Below are 17,911 nucleotides of genomic sequence, written 5' to 3'. Positions count from 1 at the left end.
GAGTAGGATATCCCATGATCAAGGTTACTCTTGCCTTCAGCCTATTTATGTCATGTTTTAGAAGGTTCTCTATGAACCTGTCTGCCATATATGAGCATCACATGGCTCTGTTGGAGAAATTTAGGGTTAAAACTCTGGTTTATACTATTCCAAATCGTACTGTTCCAAATGAAGCAGAATTAATGGCTTCATTGTTGTTTCATTTTGTTTTGTTTTTTAAGTCAGAGATGCAAGATTAGTTAATATACGATGCACACACAAATATCTAGATATCACGGGAAATAATGCACAATCCCACTTCCCAAAAGATTTTCCTTTGGGGATCTTTTCTTTTTATTCGCTGCAATTGTTCTGTTCTTGCATGATTATGAATTTTTCAAAAAGTGTTCAAAAATTTTAGTATTAAGAAAATAACTTAGAAGTCTTTTAGTGCAGGATAATAAACAGTCATTAACAATGTAAGGCCACAGGTTTTCTTGGTCCTATAATTCTCTGAATATCCAGAACTCTTGAGAAATTGCCTTAAGTAGTAGAGGAATTTCCTGCCCTCTTTTAACATATATAAATATATAATCACATATCATGTAATCTTCTTTTAACAAATTCATGTTAATTTTTGTTATTCCATGATGTAAACAGAGTGCTGCCTTACAGATCTAACACAGTGTTCAGGGCTAACTAACCCTACAATAATTGGCTCTCAATTGCTGTTTCATGAGCTTGTGTGTTAGCTTCCTGAAATTTGGCTTTCTCTTCTTTTTTTTGGTTGCTGAGGTCTGTGACCATAACAACATTCTCACTCCTTTTTTTTCTACTTCTGCTTACATTTGGAAACCAGTTATCAAAGTATGTGGAAAGAAAAGTAACAATACTGAGTTTTTAGTTTAGTTTTTTTTTTTTTAAACAAACATACTAGCTTATTCCCAGCTTCTGGAAATAAACCACGTTATAGCACTCTCTATACTGTAAAACACTAAATAAATCAATATTATAATTACCTGTGCTAACATTTTGGACTAGGAATATTACTAGATATGTAAAAAGCCACATAATGAGAGTATTCTGAACATGAGTTTAACTCATGGAGCACTTATTATTCCTTACCATACTCTGCTAAATGGGAAACCTGAGGCATTAAGTAGTTTACAAATTAAACAGAACATTAATGTGACTGCTATACTACAAAGTTTAATTTTTTTGACCAAAACTTATTTTTCAACTCTTTTAATTTCAATGCTAAAGGAAAAAAATATCTGACATTACTGAGCACTTATCCTCTTCTAAGTGATTTACATGTTTTAACTCATGTTTTAATGATCACAATGAAACCTCTGAGGTGAGTATTATTTTTACCCCCATTTTGCAGATGAGGGAACTGAGGTACAGGCTAGCTGGGTAACTTCTTAAGGTTATACAGCTTATAAATGTCAGTACTGAGTCATGAAACCAATTTGGCTTTGTTAAAAATGTTGCCTCACCCCAAAAAGTTGGTGACTGATTACTTTTTATGTCTGGAAACCCAAGCTACTTACATGTAGTATTATCACATACCACTTGTCCAATTATTCCTGGGAAAACCAACCATTCACGAAATTCATTAAATGATAAAAACTTAGATAAAAGGCTACTCATTGAAACTTTATTTACATGTAAGTAGTGTGAAGTATGAAGGCAATTTCTCTTAAAGAAAAAATGTTCTGACCATGTGTCAGGCCAATTTTAAATAACAGCTTTTGGACAGGTTACAGAAAAGAAAATTGAAAGCCCACTGGGATTGAGTGGTTGCCAAAATATGCTGTTACTATGGACATTTAAGAGTCATCAGTTTCCTCAAATGTATGAGATGAGCGGACTAAAATGTCCTCAAGATCTAGCTGTTGAGTTCTATGAATTGTTGAGTTCTATGAATCTAGAAACAGAAGGTAAAGGGTCTCTGAAAACATACCTTGAGTATTCTTGAGGATATGGGGAGGAGTACCAGGTGTGAATCTCATACTTCCCAAACTCAATGACAGAGGGACAGCGGACTTGTGGATCAGGGGGACCAGTCACTCCAACTTTCTGTACAGTCGAAAAATACATCACAAAAGTCAGCTAAATGAAATCTACTAAGATATTTTAAAAAGCTGAAATTAAATGTTGTCTTCTCGGGATTCAGAAGAACAAAAAAGAAAAAAAAAAAAAAAAAGCCAGGAATGAACTAACAAGTTTTGAAATAAGCTATATTATTTTTTTGTAAATAGGGTATTCAAGCGGAGAACAAAAAATACTAATAAATCTTTTAGAACCAAATGCAACTGGTGTCACTGCATTTTCCATATTTAATAAGACTGCGAATATTTTCCACAATTAAACTCACTCCCTTAATGACTTAGTTGTTAAAAGAGAAGCTGCTGGCATTTAGGGATGTAAGACAAAGAGTAATTTTTAACAAGGAAGGAGAAGGAGCTCTGAACACTTGCCAAGGTCATACACACACTGCCTCACCAGACAACAGAAACAACCCACTGAACATGTGAGCACATAGAGAAAAGAGTGACTTTCTGGTTTGGGAAAGTATGTAATATTAAAAGAACATAACAAAACAAGTATCGAAAGAGTCTTCAATTCATTTTACACTGCCCCTAAAATTCCCTTCATTAGTAGCTCTTTATAGATTTAATCAACAAAAAAATGCTGTTATACACATACTGTTACCCCTTTTATCTACCTTCTGTTTATAATGAAAACAATCTCTATGCCCCCATCTCTGCAATAACCTGAACTACATTATCTGAAAGAAGAATTTGTAAAGCCTTTATGACTTCCATGCCCGCATTTTAAATATAAGCCACTGCTGATGACTACAAAGATCAGGTTTTAAAACCTTATATTCAAGAGCAATTTGATTTGCTCTATAACCAATAGAGGAAAATATTCATACACATATATATGTATATGGGTCAGTATATTATGCATATAACATACCGTATATTAATGGATATACTGTAATATATTGTAATATAATGGATATTCTATAAACATTAAGACTTAGCACTGGGGTGCCTGAATGGCTGAGCTGGTTAAGTATCCACTCTTGGTTTTGGCTCAGGTCATGATCTCAGATTGTGGGACTGAGCTCCACATAGGGCTCCATGTTCAGCTCAGAGTCTGCTTGTCCTACTCCCTTGCCCTCTGCCTCCTCCCCCACTCTCTCTTAAATAAATAAATAAAATCTTAAAAAAAAAAAAACCACCGACTTAAGAAAAAGAATTTAGTCTAATCAAATACAGTATTAATAACCTTTCATCAAAAGAATATCCAATATTATCCTTCAACTTTATGCTTTAAAAACTAGAGAAATTTATTTAAAGTCTCTTGTTGGAGCCCACAGATACACACAGCCCCAGACTCCCCCACACACTGACTTAACAGAAAAAATATTTTTATTCACTGTTTTATGTAAATTCATAGGAAGAAGCCTCTTCACTACAACTAACAGGAGAACTCTCCCCAGCCTTTCTAATTATTCTCTTTTATAAAAAGGCCAAGGGACTTATCTGAGGTTTCATACTGGAAGACAGCCAGGAAAAACCTCAACCTCTTCCTTAGCCATCTAGAAACAAAAGACAATCATTTTCAGTTGGATCAACTGTGTTATGACACCAAGGAGTACTGGGGCTCTTCCAAATGCAAAAATCATTAAAAACAAACACACACAAGACAAGGTTAAAATAAGATTTTTTCATTTCTCGAAACCAAATTAAAACTTCGTAAAACGGCTATAAAAACACGGTTTTTTAAACTACATTCCAGAATCAAGTACTCTAGTTCATAAAGCAGCATCTTTTAACCTACCTTCAAAGCTCAAAATAACAAGATCAATAGTATAGAAAGTATCAGAACAACCAAGTAACAGAAAACAACTTCCTGAGCCAAGGATTAGATAAAAAGCACAGAGGCTGAAAAGATGCACCTGCTGAGGCACTGCCTGTTGTTTGAGAGCTTTCCCATCAGCTGCTCGTCGCTCTTCCAGGTGGATGCCTGATGTAAAAGTGGATATCCAATTCCAGTATAACTGTTTGCACATCACCGCAACTAAGACAGTCTGTAAAACTAGATTCACAGTAGGCTTCCCCACTGCGTTTACCTATCCTCACCTTTTTGCACTGTGAAATGGCTGGCACATGCGCGCATCCACCTCTGTCCTCCACCACCATCTCCAACTCCCTTATGAGAGCCTCAAGAGCCTGTGTGTTTCCGTTTACTAAGGTTTACAAGTTAACAAGGCTCTCTGCAGTGAGGAAGCAACAGCTGCATCCAAACCACTCATTAACTCAGTCCTTGCCAGAATCAAACTGTAAAATCACAAGGACGGGGCAACAGGGTGGCTCAGTCAGTTAAGCATCTGCCTTCGGCTCAGATGGTGATCTCAAGGTCCTGGGATCAAGTCCCGTGGCAGGCTTCTTGCTTGGTGGGGAGTCTGCTTCTGCCTCTGCCACCCCGCTTACCCCCTCGCTTGTGCTCTCTCTCTCTCCGTCTGTCTCAAATAAATAAAATTAAAAAAAAAAAAATCTGAATGACAAGGTTAGCTTTGCTAGGTTTTATTTTTAAATTTTGCTAAAATACTCTCATTAAACATGCAGCTTTCGGGGTGCCTGGGTGGCTCAGTGGGTTATGGCCTCTGCCTTCAGCTCAGGTCATGATCCCAGAGTCCTGGGAGCGAGTCCTGCATCAGGCTCTCTGCTCAGTGGGGAGCCTGCTTCCTCCTCTCTCTGCCTGTCTCTCTGCTTACTTGTGATCTCTTGTCTGTCAACTAATAAAATCTTTAAAAAACAACAACAACAACAAAACATGCAGCTTTCTAGAGGTACCTGGGTGGCTTAAAGGGTTGAGCCTCTGCCTTCAGCTTGGTCATGGTCTCAGGGTCCAGGGATTGAGCCCCACACATCGGGCTCTCTGCTCAGCAGGAAGCCTGCTTCCCCCTCTCTGTCTACCTCTGCCTACTTGCGGTCTCTCTCTTTGTGTCAAATAAATAAATAAAATCTTTAAAAAAATGCAGCTTTCTAAAGCAGCAGCTATCTAACATAATTAAGAACACAGGGGCACCTGGGTGGTTCAGTGGGTTACGCATCTGCCTTCAGCTTAGGGCATGATCCTGGGATCAAGCCTCATAATGGGCTCCCTGCTCAGCAGGGAGTCTATTTCTCTCTCTCTCCCTCCCTCTGCCCCCTCCCCCCCATCTATTCTCTCTTTCTCAAATAAATAAAATCTTAAAACACACACACAAAAATTTTTTTAAACTAGAATTCTGCCACCTTGTGCCTCCTTTTCATTTGAATATGCCAACATTTTTTTTTTAAATACGACCATGTATGGATTCTTTTTTTTTTTTTTTTTTAAGATTTTATTTATTTATTTGACAGACAGAAATCACAAGCAGGCAGAGAGGCAGGCAGAGAGAGATGGGGAGGCAGGCTCCCTGCTGAGCAGAGAACCCGATGTGGGGCTCAATCCCAGGACCCTGGGATCATGACCTGAGCGGAAGGCAGAGGCTTAAGCCCACTGAGCCACCCAGGCGCCCCTGAATATGCCAACATTTTGAAAAGATGACATACATCCCGAGTCAGAACGGACCTTTCTATCTAAGAAAGTTAAGGGTGGGGGGCACTAAATGCCCTAGGAATTGGTATAAACCAAAAGGTAAGTTTAAATATGCCTATGCTAGATATTAAAACTTTAATTACTAGCATTTTATAAGAAAAGATTATTACTCTACTGCAAAATCTCCACCTTCACCAAATGACTCTAATTCTAATTTCCAATATACAGAAGGAACTCTTGCAGTACCGTCCACGTCCAGATCTGGTACAAACATGAAAATTACAACTGATATATAGTTCCTCTCTCTTTCTCTTGCCTTCCATCAGATAGCTCCCCCTCAACTTTCCCTTTCCATTCCCCATGGAGGAATGGCATTTTGAAGTGGGAGTAGAGGGGAGGAGTGTACCCTTATTATTAGTATGAGCATGTGAAGTGTACGGAAAAGAGAGGTCTTTCTGGTATTTGAACATTTTCCTATAGAAACACTGTAATAAAAAATAATTTCGTTCATTAGGGATTAGAAGCTGCATGATGAAAGAGAGATGTAAGAATGAGTTCAAGTGCTCCAAAATGGAGGGAGCATGAACTTAGAAGAATAAAAACAATCAGCATTTGTGGTGCCAATACTGTCCCACACTCTACGCTTTATACGGTCAGTCCGTTCCTCAAAGTAGAAAACAATATGCCCACTTCACAGATGGGAAAAAAGGCTCAGAGAAATCAAGAGCCAAAAAATTTCAGGAAAGGGGGCGCCTGGGTGGCTCAGTGGGTTAGGTCTCTGCCTTTGGCTCGGGTCGTGGTCTCAGGGTCCTGGGATCGAGCCCCACATCAGGCTCTCTGCTCAGCAGGGAGCCTGCTTCCCCCCACCTGCCTCTCTGCCTACTTGTAATCTCTGTCAAATAAATACATAAAATCTTTTTTTAAAAAATTTCAGGAAAGGGACATCAATAGTGAAGAATAAAGACAGAAAAGAACAAAATGGGAGTGGTCAAATACGAAGTATGTACTTCCCTCGATTAATGTTCTGAATTCCAAAAGTTTTAAGTTTTTTTGAATTGGAATTTAGTTTTCCTAAGAAGTGAAGCTACAAGTTCACAGGCTCTTATCCAAAACCCTTCGAAAAGAATGTGCTTTAGAATCTTGATTTTTTTTTTTTTTTTGATGTTAGCGAAGTATTACATATGTATTTGAAATCAACAGCCCCAGTAGGATTTGGGGCAACACTCCATAATCAGATACACTAATATTTCTTTAGCAGAGCACATGAACATTCATATTAAATGGGATAAATAAAGAGTATGTATAGTTTCATGTCAGTTCATGCCATGGTTCGCCAAAAATTCTGTTTAGGTAAGTGAGATCTTACTGTAGAATGAGTTATATATACTTTTTTCATTCTCCAAAAAGGATATACAGATGGCCAATAAGCACATGAAAAGAAAATGACTAATCATTAGGGAAATGCAAATGCAAACCACAATGAAATATTACCACACCACACCTAGTAGAATGGATACTTTCAAAAAAACAGAGAATAACAAGCATCTGGAGAGGATGTGCAAAATTTGGAATCCTTGCGCAGTCCTGGTGAAAATGTAAAATGCTGCAGGCATGGTGGAAAACAGTTTGGCAGTTTCTCAAAAAATTAAACAGAATTTCCATATGAACCAACAATATATAAAAGAATTGAAAGCAGGGATTCAAAACAGGTATTTGCCCCTCCATCTTCACAGCAGCATTATTCAAAATAGTCAAAACGTAAAAGCAACTTAGGTGTCCATCAGATGAATGGATAAACATCCATGGTATATATACCAAGTGATATACATATAAATTCTGGTAAGGGAATTCTGAATGAACCTGGAAGAACCTTAAAGAAATTCTGCTAATTAAAGTAAGCCACATACATAAGGGTATTTTATGGTTCCACTGAGGCCTACCTATAGGAGTTAAATTCAAAGACAAAAAGTAGAATAGTGATTGCCAGGGGCTAGAAGAAGGAGAAAAGGGAAATTATGGTGTAATGGGTACAGAGTTTCAGTATGGGAAGACAAAAAAATTCTGGAGACGGATGGTGGTGATGGCTGCACAACAATGTGTACACGTACTTCATGTGATTGGACTGTATTCTTAAAACAGTTAAGATGGTAAATTTTATGTTATTTTTATTTTATCACGGTAATATTTCATTACGTTTTTAGGAGTCTGGATCTCAGAATTGCAGATATGATTAGAGACTACTTCCTGTCTCTTTCTTCCCCCATGCCTTTTTTGTTCATCTACACTCAGGTATCTCCCTTGCTTTACCATTACATACTGATAAAGTCCACAATTTTATTTTCAGCCTTATTACCCTTTCTCACCACAGGACCTCTAATCCAGTGACCCTACCAGTTTTTCTCTCTCTGTATGCCCTCTTTTCTCCTAAACCGTCTTAGATTCCAAGGTCTTTTACTGTTCCTCATCTTTGCATGTATCTTTATCTTCCCTTCCTTTCCCCTGATGCAACAACAAAATCCCAACTCTGGTTAAATTCACTTCTCCACATAATCCAACATCTGAATACGGTTAGAGGAAAAACACAGAATCACACTGACTGTTCTCAATTTGTAATTCTTTATTACCAACCTCAAATGGGCCCTTTGATGCTTCTCTAACTCCATTCACTCTCCCATTTTCCTTAAAAATTACTTCATACTTTCTATCTCCTCAAGCCTCCAACACCTCTAAGCTTATCTTCACTTCCAATCAAGCTTTTGCTTTCTACTACACTAGAAAACTAAGAAGCAGTCAAAAGAGAACTTCCACAACTTTCCAAAGCCACATCTGCATGTCTACCCTCTGTGCCCACAGAGCCTGTCATTCCTTAATACTAGAACTCAACTGTCTGTGCTCCCATCTAAAGCCAGTGCTCCACCTGCATACTGGACAATTTCCCCTTCCCCCTTTTCATCAGCAGGTTTCTCTCCACTGATCATTGCTATCAGCATATAAACAACTGTTATTTATTTCTTCCGTATTTCAAAAAATGGGTACGTTCTTTTGCCCTCACATCTTCATCCAACTATTATTCTCTTTCTCTGTTCCCCTTCATTGCAAACTACCTCAAAAGAGTAGTCCCATATTACTCCTATAACCAATTTCTTTTCTTCCATTCCTCTTTGAATGAGCTCCAATTATATTTTCATCTTCCCCTTCCCTCATGGAAAATGCTTCTCAAGCTGACCTCCATGTTACTAAATCTGATGGTCAATTTTCAGTCCTTAATTCACTTGACTTATTTGTTGATCTGATGGACCAAAACTCACGATGTCTCTCATATTTATAGTTGTCATTTATCCCTCAAGGCTCAATTTAATGTTATTTATTCTTCCCGGTAAGCCCTCATCCTCTCCATTTACCTAAATCTGAATCATCCTTTAAGCCAGTTTCTTCTGTAATCATCTCATATCATACCAACTCTTACTAATCTTAGTATTCTCTGGCCATATAGGAACAATCTGTATCATTTAATACATCAATGACTTACATTAATTCGTATTCTTATGTCACTGTTTGTGGTTTATCTTCTATGTACTTTTCCCTACTTGGCTTTAGTACATGCCTTATGATTTTGATGCCTCTATAACTTTTTTTAACAGTGTAATGCAGGATGTTACTGTGATTAAAAGGGCATAAGATGTGAAGCTGCACCGGCCTGAGTTCAAATCCCGCTTCTGCCATTACTAGTTATGTAACTTCAAGAAAGTCATGCAACTAAAAGTCTTGATTTCCTCATATATAAAATGGCATTAACAATCCTTACCTCATAGGATTAGGAAGTTACTGAATCTAGTTTATTCCATTTTAATAACTGTTCAATTCTTTATGTAAAGAAAAATTATTTTAACAGCCCACACAGATTTTAAAAATGCTGTTAATTTTCTACAACCATACCAAGAAAAAAAAAAAAAAGCAATCAAATTCTTGAATTAAAAAGCATTAAAATTAGTATGGAAATACAACATGCTATTTGCTGATATTTTATGTAAAAATCATTGTATATATTTCAAAAAGGCTATTATGTTCCAATAGAATGAGCTGAATACAAATGCTTCTTTCTGGTGATGGAACTTTTAAGAAAAACCATTTCCTCCAGGCCCGCAAGATTACTGCTGGAAAAAAACTCCAAAACAAAAGCCTATACTACTAATTTCTCATACTTCTATTTTTCTTTTCAGAGGTGGTGCTTTTAGTGAATGTATTCATTGTACAGCTAATAAAGAAATATAGTACCAGATAAATGATATTCTTACTCCTGAAATTAAAAAAAAAAAATCAAAACCAATTAATAGATGTTCCTTAATAAACATTTCAATAATTCTTAACTCAGGGGTGCCTGGGTGACTCAGCTGGTTAAAGCCTCTGCCTTTGGCTCAGGTCCTGCATCGGGCTCTCTGCTAGGCAGGAAGCCTGCTTCCCCCCCCCCCCCCTCTCTCTCTGCCTGCCTCTCTGCCTACTTGTGATCTCTGTCAAATAAATAAATAAAAATCTTAAAAGAAAAAAAAGAAAGAATATGAAAAAACAAAAGTTAAAAAAAAATAATTCTTAACTCAATTAGATAACACACCATACAAAACTTAATTACTCAATAAAATCACTATAATCAAACACTGATTTGCTTTTCTTGGCACATTTCTCACTAGACTGTAAGCTCTATGAGAATAAAAACTGCATCTTACTCATAGCCTCTACACCTATCACAGTTCCTAGAACCAAAATGGCATGCAATAAATGATAGGTTGTTGGTTAGATGAATTCCAAACTTAATTCCTGTATCACTTATCTTTTACTAGTACAACTGTAAGATCACCTAAGACCCTGTAATCTCCCTGCAATATTTCTGAAACAAACTTTGAGCGAGCTTCTACTAAGCCATATCTAGTCTCTCAAAAGTTTCTTCATGCATTATCTTTAAAAATATTTTCAAAACATCATATAATCTAACCAATGGTAACTTTCCCAATCATCCTCAACCGACTGAAGTCAGAGAACCTGGGAGTCAACCCTGGTAGTCTCTTGCTCCTTCAAACATATCAAATCTAGGGGCACCTGGGTGGCTCAGTGGGTTAAGCCTCTACCTTCGGCTCAGGTCATGATCCCAGGGGCCTGGGATCGAGTCCCGCATAGGGCTCTCTGCTCAGCAGGGAGCCTGCTTCTCCTCATCTCTCTCTCTGTCTGTCTCTCTGCCTATTTGTGATCTCTCTCTCTGTCAAATAAATAAATAAAATCTTTTAAAAAAATATATCAAATCTATCACCAAGTTCTGCTGATTCCATCTCTAGAATATATTCTGAATCTGTCCACTTCTCTCCCATTTCCACTGCCGCCTCTAGTCTAAGTGGCTTCTTTTATTTGAATCATTTAAAAAACCTCTAAGTAGGGTTTCTGTATTCCACTCTTGCCTAATTCTAATCCATTCTTCATATAGTGGCCAGGAAAAGAAAAATTTAATGCAAATCGGACTTTGCTATATTTCTTTGCTAAAAATCATTCATTGGTTTCCTACTACAATAAAAAGCCAAATCCTCATTTATGTCCTCAGCCTACCTCTCTAGCTTCATCCTGTGTGACTCTTTTATTCATTGTATTAAAGTTATACTGGTCTCCTTACAGTTCCTCAAATTTACCAAGTTCTTGTATGTCTCAAAACATTTACACAGGCAGTCCCCTTATGTCTGAAACATTCTTCTCTCTAGCACTTTGACCTGCTGAACTTCTACTCATCTTTTAGGTCTCTGTGTAAATTATTACTTCCTTAAGAGAGGAATCCCAACCTCCAGCAATCCAGATCAGGAAGCCCCTGTTATAATCTCTTGATGAATTCTTATTTTCTTCCTACTACCTATCAGTTTGTAATTGAAGATTTATTTATATGACTGTTTATTTATGACTGCTTATTGTTTTATTGTCTTGCTCATAAAACTGAAAGCATCATGAAAGTAAAGTCTATGTCTTTTTGTTCACCCTACAGCTCTCACACCATGCCAGGCACATGAATACTAATGAAAGAATCTCATGGAGAAATACCACCACCATAAGAATTTTAGTTCACTGCCAATGAAAATAAGCACAAGTTAGAATTCAAAAGTCTAGCTGTTTATATTCTCACTGCCAGATATACACAGGGACAACCACAAGTTTAATAAAATTCTGGAAAACACACAGTTAACTAGATTACTGTTGATACAAATTTATATCGTCTCCACTGGGCCTCAGCAAGGCTCAGCATCCCTTTTAACTCTTTCTAGTCAATCTTTCTCTTCACACGCTATCATTCTAACTCCTGCCAACCAGAGATCTAGACTAAAGAAAGAGCAATCCAGACAGAGGGAGCAGTAAGTACAAAGCCTCCAAGACAGGAGGGTGCCCGGTGTGTCTGAGAAAGAGAAGTCCTGTGGCTGGAGACAAGTGAAAAAGGGCCAGAACAAGGGGAGTAGCCAAAGAAAAAGGCAGCCATGAAATGCTACAGTCTTAATAATAAGGATAAAGACTTTGGTTGTTAAGAATTCTAAGCAAGTGCTTGCTTCAGCAGTGCATGTACTAAAAATTCTAAACAAGACTGAAAGACATTAAAGGTTTTCTGTGCAGAGGAGTAATATGACCCAACTTAAGTTGGAAAATATTTACTCTGGCCCTTGTATAAAGAATACAGACTAGAGAATCGGGTGAGGGACAAAAGTAGAAGCAAGGAGATTAGGGATATTACAACAGCCCAATCAAGAGATAATGGTGGCTTAGACTAAGATAGTAAAGGTAGAAATAATCAGTAGTAGTAGTCATATTCTGGATATATTTTGAAGGTGGAACCATTAGAAGTTGCTGATGGACTAAATACAGAGTACAAAATAGAAAGAGAGAGAGAAAATCAAGATATCTCCTTTGGACCTGAGCAAGTAAAAGGACAAAAATGCCATTTATTCCCACTCCCCATTAAAAGAAACCAAGATGCCTTAGAGAAATAGCTGTGTCTACAGCTAGAACAGTAAGAGCCAAGAACACTATCACTGTGGTCAGAAGAAAGGATGATGATATACACAAGTATTGAATCATTAGGTTGCATAGCTGAAACTAACAATGTTTTATGTCAATTACATCCAACTTTTAAAAAGAGTTGAATAAATTGGACATGTCAAAAGAACACAGCTGCTGGCCTGAAGAATCTCTCCTGCCCAAATCTGGAACAATGTCAGCATCAAAATAAATAACAACACCAACAAATCATAATTCATTAAATAAAAATCTTCAAATCTAAAGGGAATGAATAAAATAAATGGGAAGAAAAAAGGCTCTTCCTTACAGCAGACTACCAATTAATAAACTTTATGAAAGAAATTATGGAATTAGAAAATCATCTGTTTAGCAACCAACAGAGTAATAGTTTCAGGCAAGAATCACCACTGGGTGTTAAATCCAGCAGGTAGAAGTTTGATGAGAAACAGGGTATTACGTGGTTTCAAATGTATTGCCAGAAGATACTTACAAAAGGAAAATAATTTAACAGAGAAAAAATTCCAGCTTAACAAAGGGTTCAGAGTTAACATCACTGAGTAACAGGACACACAAATACTACATACCTCCCGACATCACGCACAGAGGACACATCACCTCTACAGTATTTCTGCCAGAAGTGGATCAACTGATTCTAATCATGGTGGAACAAAAAACAAGCTCAAAGTGATGGACAGTCTCTGAAATAAATGACCTGTGTACTTCAAAAATGTCAAAATCATGTAAGATAAAGACCAAAGAACTGTTCCAGACTATGACGGTTAAAACACATGATTCTAGACTGGATAAAAGAACATTCTAGACTGGATAAAAGAACACTGCCATAAAAGAACATTACTGGTACAACTGACAAAATTTGAACAAAATCTTCAGATTGGATAATACAATTTATCTGTGTTAATTCCTCATTTGACGATCATACTATGATCATGTGCAAGAACATCTTTATTTTTAGGAAATATGCACAAATGAGTAGGAGTAAAAGGGCATTACCATTATGTCGGCAACTTAGAAAAAAAAGTTCCTCAAAAAAGAACTACCTCCTCCTTTGAATTCCCACTGAGCTCCATATAAATTTCTACTGTAACATCTATAATACCATTTTTCTCATTGGTAAGAAAAGAAATGTACCTTCCAAGGTTAAACAACCTGCCCAAAGTACAAGTCAGTAAATGACAAACCACAAACTGAACCAAGATCTAGATGACTCAAAGCCAATACTTTGTTAAATCATAAGATGGTAGAATGCTCAGCAAATGTTTGCTATTTATACTGTTTTTATTTTTCAAAAATACTTGCATAGTGACCAACAAAGACAATCTGTTCACAAATGGGTTTCTTAATCCAAGGAGTGTCCCCTATACAATAGGAATCCCCAGCATCAGCCTTATAAACTCTAACTTTCAAGACAAGATAGAACTCAACTTGGCTAACATAATGAGTTGGTGGCAAAGAAAAAAAAGATACAGGATAAACGAACATGATCTAGGAAGAGCCTTTACGATCTAGCCCTTGTACTTTTCCAATCTCATCTCTTACTATTTCTACCTAATATTCTTAATCCTATGTGAAAATTTATTTATTCCCACAATTAAGCATGTTTTCCCCCATTTTCAAGTCTTCATGCTTCTTTTCCTTCTGATTATATGGGACCCCATTCCTTTTCATGTGATAAACTAGTACAAATTCTTTAAGACCAGCTCATATAGTATTTTCCCTCAATGCCCAGGCACAAGTAGATGCTTGTTCCTTATTCTCTCAAACACCATGTATCCTATACTTAAACCTTCCACATGAATGAAATCATTTACTTACAAGTCTCTCCTAGACTATGCTTGAGAAAAGGAATCCTATCATTCACTTTGGCATCTTCAGCATCTGAAGGTTCTCCGTCTATACATTCATATCTTGCTACATGTCCCAAAGGATTAAGGGAAAATCATTTAATAAATATTTCTAGCAGTAATGAATATGGGTGTTTTATCGCTTGAAAAAAGTGTGGTTTTTGTTTTTTGGTTGGTCAAATCCCAAACTCTTTTTCATACATAAGAGAGAAAATAAATAAACCAAACTCATTTCATACGGTAGTCAACGGGCACCTGGGTGACTCAGTCGGTTAAGCATCTGCCCTCAGCTCAGTTCATGATCCTGGGGTCCTGGGAGCAAGCCCCACATTGTGCTCCCTGCTCAGGGGGTCTTCTGCTTCTCCATCTCCCTCTGCCCCTCTCCTGGCTTGTGTTCATGTGTGCGTGCTCTTTCTCTCTCTCTCAAATAAAGAAATAAAATCTTTATTTAAAAAAAAAATGCTGATAGCCAAAGGAAACCTGTTTATCTGCAAAACCAAAGCAGTCATAATGGGTTTAAAAGGAGTATGTTAACAAGCAGAACTATGTACACAGACAAACGACATCTATTTGCAGATCAGACAGATAAATGAATTGCTGTTACTGCTTTACCCCAGGATAAATTAATACTGTTTCTTGTCCAGGACCATATTATTTGTCCAATCTGAATATCCAACTTTACCTGCAGTGCTTGTTCTTGGATATCACGAAATAATTCCATATCTTTCTCAGTCATGATTTCCTGGCTCCCAAAAAGCCGTTCCTCACTTTCTTGTTTGCCATCCCAGCCATCCTGATTGTCTGCACATAAAAAAAGAGCTCACATGTTATCAATATTACCCTTAGTTTAATAAATGGACTAGAAAAAATTTCAAAAGCCTTTCAGGTTGAAGACCTTGATATTATTTTTATAAGAAGATAACAATAAACTGACAACTGGAAAGATTGTATTTTAGTATATAATACATACATTTCTATAACATATACATACATATAATATATACAAATATATAATATATACAATTATATATTATAATATATGTAAAAGTTTGATGAGCATCAGGTGATGTGAAGTGCTGAAACACTATACCATACACCTGAAGCAAACACAATATTATACTGTGTATGTTAACTGTAATTTAAATAAAAACTTAAAAGAATAATTACACAAAAGCAGAACAGGAAAAAGGTCTAAGGAATATGAAACTATGAAGTAATATGAACATAAAAATTTTAGTATGAATTTAATATATCAATATTCAAATATTGCTTTTTCCTTCTTTGGTAGTATGGAAAAAGTGTATGTTACAGCAGGACATGATTTTCATCACATGGTACCAAAACATGGAATATTTGTTCCTTTTATAAATCTTAACGGTCTTATGATCTTCATAATGCCAGTCAGTACATTCTTAATCTCAGGAAAAAGATAACCTTCAAAACAGCTACCATACTCCCCTCATATTCTGGGTTCCCTTTTAAATAAACAAAGCTCTACAATCTGAAGATCACAGATGATAATCCTCTGGGTAAGTATGAGAAATTATAATAATCATTCAGTAAATGATGTATCTTCCTCACATGGGGAAGGAAATTCATGAAAGGAGTATTAGGGGACTATGTAGATCATTATCTTCCGCACTTGAAGATGACACAGCTGATGGACTAATTTCCTATTTATATAAGCACGGCAGAAAAGATCAATTCATAACAGTTCCTTTGAAATTAAATAGACATATAGGCTGTCTGTTATTAACTTAGTATAAGAAGAAAAAGGACAAGGACTCACTGCTGAAACCACTCCTAAATTGAAAAATATGGATCTGAAGATACTACGTCACTTTAATGCCCCCTAGTGCATGACACAGATGGATGCAGGCACAGATTTAGTAGAGCATTCAAGAGCATTCTGTCAGATGGTACAGACTGTCCCTTAAACTCTACAATTCACAAAGAAATTTACAAAGCCAATTACAGCAAAAACTCACACAAATGCAAAAAGTCAATAATGATTCTCCATATACTTTACCAATATTCTCTAATAACTTCTAGTTCTAAAACTTTCCAGGATATTCTAGTAATAATCCATCTCCAGTTAAACAGTTAATTCAAAAATGCCTTTCACACTAGGATCTGCTTTTGATTCTTTCCTCCTAAGTCCGACCTAAATGGCTTGCATATTTTCTTAGATAAATGTACTCAGACTGGAGCTACAGTGTACATGACTGACAAAGTCATGAAAAGTACTTAAGTGCTTACACAGTAATTAGTTGATTGCCACTCTGGTGAAAAGCCAATAAATACAGCATAAAAAGGGGGACCTGACAATGATGAGAATTTCTTCTCCTGTGCTGGACCAATCAATCTGCTTATTCCTATATAAGCAGGAATGAAGAAGCAGTGAATAAAATCACTGATAAGAAAAGCAGAACTATGATTTCCTTCAGGGAAAGGAAATCAACATTAAGAAATTCTCTTGCAGTATATGAGATACTCTATCTTTGACCCTTGTGATCCAAAGGAGTCCATTCTCATTCTTCTACTTTCCTCAGACACTTTTCTACTTCCTTCACAGGGTTAAGTCTGTAAACTCAAGGCACGAAAGAGCAATGAGACTAGTTTAAATTTTAATGATCAAAACAGTTAATGAAAATTTCTCTCCTCTGACTTGAATTACCTGCTACACTATTAAGTCTTCTCTACAGATCTTTTCTACTTTGAAAACTAGGGAACTAGCCTGAAACGTAAGTATGAAATGAATAAAAAGAGGGTTGTTACACCTGGTAACACAGAAATACAAAAATCACAGAGGACTACTACTATGAATAATTATACCCCAAAAACCTGGACATCTAGAAGAAATGGATAAATTCCTACAAACATACAACTTACCAAGACTGAATCATGATGAAACAGAAAATATGAACAGACCAATTACTATTAAGGAGGCTGAATCAATGATCAAAAACTTCCCAACAAACAAAAGCTTTGCTGGTGAATTCCACCAAATATTCAAAAAACACTTTAGTACCAATCCTTCTCAAACTCTTTAAGAAAAAAAAAAAAGGCGGAACTCTTTCAAGCTCATTTTATGAGGCCACCATTACCCAAGCCAGTCAAAGATAAAGAAAAGAAAATTACAGGTCGATATCCCCAACGAACACAGATACAAAAATCCTCAACAAAGTATTAGCAAACTGATTTCAGCAATACAGTAAACGGGTCATATACCATGATCAAACAGGATTTATTCCAGAGCTTCAAGGATGGTTCAATATCCACAAATCAGCTGATATACCATAATAACAAAAAGAAAGATAAAAATCAGATATATGATCATTTCAAGATATGCAGAAAAGGCATTTGACAAAATTCAAATCCATTTATGATTATAAACTCTCAACAAGCCAGGTATAGAGAGAACATACCACAAC

General features: G+C 36.6%; 1 protein-coding gene across 3 annotated transcripts in view; it reads right to left on the bottom strand.

Moving 5' to 3' along the window:
* Positions 1–17,911, bottom strand: part of KAT6A (lysine acetyltransferase 6A) — a 110,920-nt gene that overhangs the window by 22,766 nt on the left and 70,243 nt on the right. For all 3 annotated transcript variants that reach the window (XM_082715135.1, XM_082715133.1, XM_082715134.1), the window contains 2 exons: positions 15,160–15,278; positions 1,946–2,061 (listed from right to left, as the gene is read on the bottom strand). In XM_082715135.1, coding sequence (XP_082571261.1) covers positions 1,946–2,061; positions 15,160–15,278 — 235 coding nt within the window. The remainder of the gene's footprint in view (positions 1–1,945; positions 2,062–15,159; positions 15,279–17,911) is intronic.

The sequence above is a fragment of the Mustela nivalis genome (assembly GCF_964662115.1).
Source record: "Mustela nivalis genome assembly, chromosome: 20".
NCBI classification, from domain to species: Eukaryota; Metazoa; Chordata; class Mammalia; order Carnivora; family Mustelidae; genus Mustela; species Mustela nivalis.
Note: the sequence above shows the minus strand (reverse complement) of the source record. Positions and strands in the feature narration are given on the sequence as shown.